The sequence below is a fragment of the Branchiostoma floridae genome, chromosome 7, assembly GCF_000003815.2.
Source record: "Branchiostoma floridae strain S238N-H82 chromosome 7, Bfl_VNyyK, whole genome shotgun sequence".
Lineage (NCBI taxonomy): Eukaryota > Metazoa > Chordata > Leptocardii > Amphioxiformes > Branchiostomatidae > Branchiostoma > Branchiostoma floridae.
The window spans coordinates 10,564,596-10,574,057 of record NC_049985.1 but is presented as its reverse complement, the minus strand read 5'-3'; the positions used below and the strand labels follow the sequence as shown (position 1 = coordinate 10,574,057).

At 44.2% G+C, this 9,462-nt stretch overlaps 1 protein-coding gene across 1 annotated transcript; it reads right to left on the bottom strand.

The window, feature by feature from the left end:
• Positions 1-1,501: 1,501 nt before the first annotated feature.
• Positions 1,502-8,231, bottom strand: LOC118420005. The gene is made up of 9 exons (XM_035826708.1): positions 8,121-8,231; positions 7,675-7,815; positions 7,283-7,432; positions 6,666-6,898; positions 3,877-6,422; positions 3,161-3,430; positions 2,623-2,897; positions 2,158-2,343; positions 1,502-1,810 (listed from the first exon to the last, which is right to left on the bottom strand). Exons 1-9 carry the CDS (start codon positions 8,157-8,159, stop codon positions 1,730-1,732), a joined length of 3,921 nt encoding a protein of 1,306 aa, XP_035682601.1. The 5' UTR covers positions 8,160-8,231; the 3' UTR covers positions 1,502-1,729.
• Between the last annotated feature and the right edge of the window lie 1,231 nt (positions 8,232-9,462).

The window sequence follows — 9,462 nt, the reverse complement described above, 5'->3', positions numbered from 1 at the left end:
ACGTTTTCTCTCTATAGTGTGATTTAATTTTGCTTCGTCTTACAGCAAAATCTGTTCTTCAAAATGCAGTAAATGGCGTTTCAGGCGGTCCAGATTTTGAAATTTTACGCGACTTATATTGCAACGTCTCGTGCTTTCCGAGCTCGAAATAGTAAACTATGTCGGGGGCTCTGGGGGTGGAGGCCAAAGCTATAACCATGTGTAATTTGATGAAAATGTCAAAATCAACCTAGCTTAGTCGGTCGGCAAAATTTGCCGAAAAATGCAGGAAATAGCATTTGATAGGGACTTGATTTTAAAATTTTCCCGGGGGAGCATACCCCCGGACCCCCCTGGAATGCGTCGCGCCTTCGGCGCTCCATGTGCTGAAACAATAGTTAAATCCCCCCATAAGATATGTGCTGTCGCCGTCTCTGTGGCGGGCCGGGAACTCTGCCTCCGTCAATGTACAGATGACATGGACATTGTCCCTGTCATTCCTCCGGGTTCTGGGCACCTTTTGCTTCTCACAATGTCATTTATAGTTGGATATTTTGACCAATTGATATAACTACTCTAGCGTTGTATGGATAGGAATGCACGTCAATGTTACTTTAGTGTTATGCTTTGTAACTCCTTCTGAATTTACCGTTAAGCGTTACCGGGCCTCCTGAATTTACCGTTAAGCGTTACCGGGCCTCCTGAATTCACCGTTAAGCGTTACCAAGACCCCCCCATGCAGACCCTCATTTATTGTGTGCTTTATCATCGCGCTCCAGATTCAGCTCTGATCGCGCTCTAATATGGAAATACTTATACTATCTAGGTCATCAGGTACAGAGATGGACCATCTGAGACAGGCCGGAGGGGTAAGACTTTTATTTCAACACTTATCAACAAATAATGGTGCAATGACACATAACAATCTTCATCTATAAAGGATTTAATTCTAACAACATAGGTTAGGAATGGAGAAAATAGAGAATGGAGGGTGAAGGTGCAGAGCTACAGTGCTGAGAATCTGTCGCCCAATAGACTTGGTATAATCCGCTTGGGGGAGGGGGTCACTTGCGAAGTCGCCACAACTTGTCGTCGGCTCTCTGGGTAGGTTGAGGATCATTCAATAAGAGATAACAGCCAGCACGCAGTGTTCGCACAACCAGGCAAGTATATACAAATGTATATAGCCTGAAGTCCTGCCCTGGTAGCTTTGGTCAACCGATAGGAGTGGACCAAAGCCTAACAAGGCTGGACTACAGTCTAGGAGACACAACATTTCAAAACATCGTGTAGTCAAAACAACTCAGCCTCACTGTAGCTTGGCTTTTAAGAAATATCAAAACAATTATTCTGTGGGAGAAGAAATTTTGTTTTAAACTTGACCTAAAAGACAGTGATAAATACGTTTTGCCATTCATTGTGCTTACAGATTGCGAATGACGAAGTTACTCAAACCAAACACAGCCAAATGTCGTAACGTGATCTTATCATGACACACGGAAAGCCAGGTATGTACCTCTTTGACAGTTTACACCACAGATCTTGCAGGATTCGCAACGAAAACAGAAACCTACCCCAACTATGTATATAAACCATCCGTGCTTTTCACACCATTATACATTACATTTCTCATGGCACAGCTAACAGCTAACCGACGTTTCGTGCACAATCAGTATTTGCCAAGAACTTTTCACTTGAAACATAGTTTGCATTATACAGTGCTAGTCTTCTCGCAAGAGATTTCCCTGCCTCAGGTCACAGCAACTGCGCTCTTTAACCCCAAAGGTGGTACATGTGCTTCCTTCTGAACTTCTTCAATCATGCCCTTCGCCTGGAAGAAAGATAAACTTGTCATTCACACAGACGCGGAAGTCTGGAAACATTAACATTTGTTTATCACACGTTTTAGCCGATACAGAGAATACATTGTTCTTTATATTTTATTCTTTTAACTGTATCAAACCAATTAAGTTGCTGTTGAATCTTGAAGTAATTTTAGATAGTGTCCGTGCTGTGGACACATCAGACCTGTCCTTGGTACTGAACTGCCACGGTCTTCTACTCCCCTCCGCTTTACACGCAAATATTGGTCTCTAGGACCCTTAACTTAAACCAACCTTATAAACAGACACCAGCGTGTATACCTCTAATCATACATAAGACATAGATAACACATACCCAGATATAGAAAGCTGCCGCTCCCGTGCTTACGGCTGTCACATCGTCCAAGGTGAGGTCCTTCAGCTGTTTTTCAGCCTCTGATGCCATCGCAAGTGTGATGCCTACCGGGTTGAGTTCGTTGACCCGGCGTATCAGAGTCCCTCGGCCATTTCCTCCCATCAGAGTCTTGACTGACGACCAGCCCTGTACGGGAGTGAACAGTGTAAGTCACGGAAAGTACAATATGTTTACCTCTGTGTGACGACGTTGTGTTAGAAATTGAGTGGTACAACTGTTGCGTTTATGCCCTAAGCTTAACGTAAAGAATCTCATGTAAAAATTAATAATAAAGGAAGCACGTTTATAATTGATAACATGAGACATAACTGTACACATAGCAATGCTAATAATTTTACACAAACTTTGGAACCATTGAGGACTGGTGAAGGCATAACATGACGCATAGTGCAGTGTTCTTGTTACCTGTCCGTTGCCATTGATGTTTCCCAGCAGAATAAGCGTCGCGGTCATGACCTTCAGGACCGCCTGAGGAGGTCGCGCGTACCCCCTGATCTCCGCTAGAGTCTTCAGGTTCAGCTGTTGGATACCCTGACGCAGTTTCTCCAGACGCTTGATGTGATGGAGAATCCGTTTCGCCTCTTGAAGGTCGTCCTCCAGGTCCAGTGCAAAGGGCTCGGCACTGTATATGGCCTTCTCCAGGTCCTCTATGTGTTTAGAAGTGATAGCATCACGTAGAGCTGAAAATTATATCAAATATAATGATAGTATTGAAGGATGTGCGCATCTATTTGTGAAAAAATGTAACATTATATGTTGTAGAAGACAAAATGTCTGCAGCGGACGGATACAAAACATCTTGCACAAAAAACATTCAACATTAACTATTGGTGGCATTGAGTAATACCCTATCATTCCAATACCAAGTACCCACCCATTAGCCATACTGACGGTTTTATTTTAAACCACGGGTTGCAACAAAAAAAATTAAACAAAACCCCACCTTGCACGACTTCCAGTCGCTTCAGCAAAATCTTTGCCTCTCTAATGATGGTTTCGCCCTCATCGTCGACCTCTTGATCTTTTAGCTCTTCCAGCAACTTCTCGAGTTGACTAGTGTTTTGTGCGCTGATGGCGGCCGTTAGGTCAATGAGGCTGACAGTCATTTTCGCCTCTTGCATGTCCTCCTGTACGTCACGTTTAAACGGCTCGGCACTGGCTATGGCTTTCTCCAGGGTTTCCTTGAGTTTGGAAGAGATCGCATCACGCAGAGCTGCAAATAAAGTTAATAGGAATGTTGGAAAGGAATTTAAAGTAAGTGCATCTGCTATTCTGAAACAAAATATGTGTCGCAAACGAGCACAGACCGTATGCAATTAGCAAGGGCTTATTGAAGTATGAATATCATTTGAATATCATTCTATGAATATCATTTCCCTTCTTGTTAATTATGTTTATGTATACCACTACTACTTTACTTTGTATGCAATTAGCCCTCGGGCATGAATTTGCAATAAAGATTATTATTAATATTGAAGATGAATTTATCTTGCACTTCTGGCATTTAGCAATACTAAGCAATACCATTTCCTTCTAATATTTGTCCATGTCATGAGCCGTTGCATTAACGAGCATGTCTGCACCATGGGTTGCTTACTACCACATTTAACACCACTGGCATCTTGATGTAATAAAGTAGTACATTAAATAAAGGCCCACCTTGCCTGACGTCCATCTGCTGCAGCAAGGTTTCTGCTTCTCTGACGATAGGTTCGTCCTCCTTGTCGACTTGTAAACCTTTCAGCTCTTCTAGCAGCTTCTCAAGTTGGTTTCTGTTTTTGGAGCTGATGGCAGCCGTTAGCCTGGGGATTAGCTGTTTGACATACATTTCAGGGTTTAAGGCGATACTAGTAGTTTGGTGTTTCTTGACAGCTAGGTCGTGCTCCTCTTCGGTCGATACATTTTCGACCTCTTTTGTTGCAGTTTGACCTGCTGTCTTCACGATGTCGTCTTCTTCCGTTGTAGTTTGCTCTGCGTTATTCATGCTGTCTATCTCGTCTGTTGTAGTTTGATCTGCTTTTTTCATGATGTCGTCTTCTTCTGTTGTTGTAGTTGGACCTTCTGTACATGTCTTCCTGAATTTGTCTTCTTTTGTGCTCTTACTTTGCACTGTGTGATTCTCAAGATCTTTGCCATTTACACCATCTTCCTCCGAATCTACAGGCAGAAATTCCTTAACGGTAGTGAGATTTTCTTTCTCCACTGTGTTGTCAAATCTCCCATCATCGGCTGATTCTCTTGTTTCTGGCTTATCGACGTCTCCTTTGTCTTCAGTGTCGTCGGATTCCTCTTCTATCTCTCTTTCCAACTTAGCTTGGAAATCGTCTTCCGGTTTGTCCTCTTCGCTCCCAGTAGTAGCCCAGACGCTTGATCCGATGTTATCGAGTTTGTCTTCATGTATTTCTGTGCCTTTGCCGATGGGACGGGAGACCTCCGACGGCTGGTGGCAGCGTATGTAGTAGTTCATGACGTTTCGGTAGTGAGAACCGGTGGAGGCGGCAAAGAGCTCTAAGCTGTAGTTACCAGCCTGAGGAAACGTCATCTGTACAACGGTTTGCATCCCTCCGTTCTTAGTGTGATGCTTAATGAACTGTTGAGCGTACTCAGGTTTGATGCCAGCTTTCCATATGTACAGGCAACACTTGAGGTCGACGGGATTCTCCAATTGCATCTCTATGTCAAGAGCTTCGGCAACATCAATGTCGGATTTTGGATGGCTTTTGGGTACCAGTGACAATTCCTGTGCGGCAGGAAACCTACGTCCCCATTGGGTGCCACTGACAGGTGGAAAAGGCCCTTTTCGTGTGGTCCTATCCTTGCAAACGATGCAATAGTTGTAAACGATTGGAAGATCACCTTCGTGATCCAGCCCTTCGGCGTAGACGGCTAAGCGATATTTTCCGAGGCGTGGCAAGCGGATCAATAAGCGCACCTCCCTGTCTAAGACCTCTCTGTACACGAAGATTTCTAGATCTAATTTCTTTTGTGAATCCTCCCAAAATAAATCGTGTGCTACGTTTAGGACGTCTTTCGTGCTGATTCTGATCTCAACTTCTCCCGTGTCACATTCAATAAAAGCGTTGTGATGACTTTTAGTGGACAAGCCTAAAACCGCAAACAGAGGTTGCACCGGGCCGAAAAGACCGTTTCCAACCGACGGGAAAGGCGACGGATCGACTGCGCGTTGCTCAGCTGACACAATGTAACTACAAACAAGGCGAAAATGCTCGCTGGTATCAGGTTCCTTGACAAAGATGCCCAGACCAAACATTCCTACATCCGGTGCGCTGATCTTGAATTGGACGACGCTGTTCACAATCTCGTGAGCAACATAGCGGCTGAAAGTAGAGTCTGCGGACGAAGTTTGAAAAAGCTTCGTGCGAAAGGACAAGTCACGCGCCATGATGAACTCTATCGTAGCCTTCCCTTTCCTGCAGTCGACGTAAGCGCCTTTGTGTGTTGTTGGAGTTAGACGAAATGCCTCCAGTTCGCTACCGGGCCCCCAGCGGCCTCCCCAGCACGGGAAAGGCTTGTTGTCCTTCATCGGTCGGAGGCACCTGATGAGATACTCACAAACCCGTTGTTTGTCGCCTCCATCTGGGGACGAGTACAACTCAAGGATGAAGTCTCCGCTTGTTGGCGGGCGGACGGTGAAAACTGCCGCTCCATTCCTTGCTTCTTGTTTCACAAATCTGCTCAACTTGATGGTCTTCCAGGTCGATTCACCTGTTGCGTTCTTTAGACTGCAGTGCAACTTCACCTTGTCATTGTTAACACCGATGTAGATGTTGGCCTCGCCCTCCTTTGTTGACGCTACCGCTCTGTGGTGACTCAGCAGTGTCAATTGATTAGTGGAGAAATTCTCCCTACAGTGAAGGTGACGTTCAAAGTTCTCTAGCGGTACCGGCGAATCTATCAGCTGCCAGACGGGGTCTTGGGGATAGTGCCCGCTGAGGTAGTGGAGCGGGTCAGGCAGAAAGTAGAAATCATTAAAGGGGTTGCCAGTATTTTCCCGGGCAGGTTCTTGAAGGTTTGTGTCAAGTGTATGAATGGATCCCCAGTGGGCGTCAATGATTCCCCAACAGCCGTCGATGAGTACGACGTTCCACTTCCCGTTCGGTGTGGTGTCCTGGAAGCGGGTTCCGGGAGGCTGCTGTATGGTCTTCACGTACCCGTCTACCACGTGACACTTTATTCCTGCGAGTCTGAGACAATAGATAATACAACGATTGGTCAATTTATTGAGTGATTGATTATCATTAGAAACGTGTACTGGTGTCTTTGATTAAGTTGTCATTTTTAGGGCTTATCGTGGTTGTCGGTCCACATATAGATCACTTGGTAGATACATGTACAAGAAAGCTGGCTGTTGCTACCGACCTTTATCCAAGGGACACCTTTAAGTATAATATCTAGGCTATTGATAAAGGTAAACAACAGTACCGTACCGGCAGAGCTTGTTAAAGAGACCAGAGTATAGATCCGTCGTCTTCTTCTCCTTCATCTCCTTTAAGAACCAGTCTGGCGAGCCGTCTCGAACTTTCTCTGGAAAGGTCATGTTGTTGACGTCTTGCCCTGCGACCCAACAGAACATGGCTCGAACCTTCCCCAACTCTGTCGCTGCCGGCTTCGTGAGGAAGGCCGCCAGCTTCCTGAAGTCGTCGTAGAGTGACCGTGGTGCCTGGGAAACAACAGCGGAGTGACACATTATGGCCAATTATCCCAATAGGAAATTTGAGTCGCAGCCTGGGATTTTCAGATACTGGATCTAAATGTTCTGGATACGAGACTTGCACGTATGACGTCAGCAATGGGTCAAAAGTTTTATCGTTTCCCGTCCCGGCAACCTAATGTGCCCTAATGTAGACACCCCCTTTTATTCAGGTGAGTCCAATTTCTTGAGCATGAGTTACAGAACAGTGTTTTTTCCATAATGTAATCCACTAGCTAACAACTTGAGCTAACATGATAGAGAGTATAAAGGGAGGGGGAATGGATATGCAACAACATATTTTTCGGTCTGTCTAGAATCATACAGCGTAATGTGCATTTGATGCTTGCTTACCGATAGAGCAAACTGGTCCAGGCGTTCGAATGCAGTGTGGTCTATGTAAGGTTTTGGTTTGAAGATGACTTTAGCAGGCTTCCCTTTAATGGTTTGATGTAAGGGGCGCGTTAGCATACCTCCTGGTTCTTCAGTAGTTTCAAGGATCACCTTTAAGAAAGAAAGATGTTCAAGTGGTGAGTTCATAATCTTATCACCTTTGCCACGAAAGGGTAGTTTTATTTGAGGGTGGTTTTATTTGAGGATGAATAGCATTTAGGGACGTGCGCATTTATATCATATTTGGTAAGCGTTCACTCTATATTTTCTGAGAATGAGAGAAAACTTTCAACATTTTCCTTGGCAGTATGGGGATTTTCATGAAAAATCTGTCTTGAAGTGAAAAGTCCTACATTTTCATTATTGTAGACGCCACACATTCTGCAAGTTTTCCTCCACTTCTCCATGCGCTCAGCTGGTACGTTCGCTTGCCATGGCGGGTCAGGGGTCATGGTGGCCAGGTCAGGCTTGGGCTGCCGAACACCCTCCGTCCACTGGAACGAGAGTCATAGATTATTATCCACATGCAGGAAGCAATATATACAAAATGGCCCCAATGGCATTGTTTGGAGGAGATATACCTGTTAGTTGTTTTCTCAACATTTAAAACGTAAATAAGTAGCAGTCAGTGGAATTAGGATGAAGCACACTAGTCTTGGTGATACAATAGGGTAGGGTTTATGTAGACACATTGCAGAACGTTTTTCCTAGTGACCAATTGACGCATAAGCGCTTTGAAGATCAGTAAAGATTAAACGTATTATCTAAGGAGACAGGTTTAAGCAGGTGAGTTTGTTACCTGGGTGTTGTTCCATTGAACTGAAGCTCCACCTCCCATGATGGCGGGTGAATACCAGCTTCCCGCTTATGGTAGTAATCTATGACAAAATGTGACAATTTTAAAGATGTTGTCTTTTTTCGACAAGGAGTCGATCAACTACATGTAACGCTAGTTCACATTTATTCGTGGGGTGACCTATATCTGTTGTTTATCTTTAAAATGAGGATATTTAGGGATATCAAATCGACAGACTGAGCTTTAAAATTGTACTATATTTTCAAATCATGCAGTTCGAAACCGCCGTCCGACCTGATAGCCCTAATGCAGTCTTACAAACAACGAATATAGGTTACCCTGCGGATAAAGGTGAATTAGCGTTATATTGGATGTAAAGAACCCTAACGCCTACCTCAATGGTGGAGTTAATGTTGTACATGAAAATGGTCTATTCTTCATTACTCTATTCAATGGGATCCAACGAGACCTGTATGATTTATGTGTATATCATAGAGAGGGTGGGGGCATAGGATCGTTTGATAGGATCGCTTTCAGTAAGGAGACATTTGAAGTACGGGTCTGAATTCTAACACCGATAATTCCATCGAATAGTGCCAAGTTGTGCTGAACAAAATTTATCTGTGTGGTACTCATATGCAGCTACAGCACATAGATGATATCACTTCACTTCGGAGTTGTACGCCGGAGTTATACGCTTAAAGACTCCGCATTTGACTACTGTACAAAGTAGATGTCATATCTATATGTTTACAAATTTCTCGTGACAGTAGTGGCGTACGGGCACACCATATTCATATTGTTGCCAGCAATATGTTATGACATACCTTTCCTTCGGGTACAGCATGACGATGTGATGGCTGTAGAGACCGCCTGATCTTTGTCTGAGGCCGGTGAAGGGTCTGCTTACCTTCCCACACTTTCCTACCCCCTGGGTAGATATTCTCCTTTATCAATGTAATCCTCTCCTCTTTATGTACTGCACACGTAATCCACATAGAATTATAGTTTCTATCATGAGGAAATACTGCATAGTAAAGCGTTTTACCCGATATCCAGCCATATCTTGGCCAGCTCAACGTAGATCATCATCGATTGTTAGATAACAATTAGTCTATAATTCCTGTTGAAAAGATTGTCTGCTGTTGTCTATGGTATGTATATGATTGTAACTTTATTGCCAGGAGACAGCGAAACTTTGTCTTTGCTTTCTCGATACCTTAACCATAGAAACTAATATCAACTGCTCCAAACAATCTGATCACCTGACCGACCCTTGCAAAAACCTGCTGACCCTAGCCTTTTTTGTCGGTCGCTGGAAAGGGACAAACGAAATTCAAAACAT

Excerpts from the sequence above, each read along its gene's own strand:
- LOC118420005 (XM_035826708.1), bottom strand. The coding sequence starts at position 8,159 with ATGGGAGGTGGAGCTTCAGTTCAATGGAACAACACCCAG. Across the intron at positions 6,423-6,665 it reads CTCTTTAACAAGCTCTGCCG|ACTCGCAGGAATAAAGTGTC; the intron begins GTACGGTACTGT and ends CTATTGTCTCAG. Across the intron at positions 2,898-3,160 it reads GCGACTGGAAGTCGTGCAAG|CTCTACGTGATGCTATCACT; the intron begins GTGGGGTTTTGT and ends TATAATTTTCAG.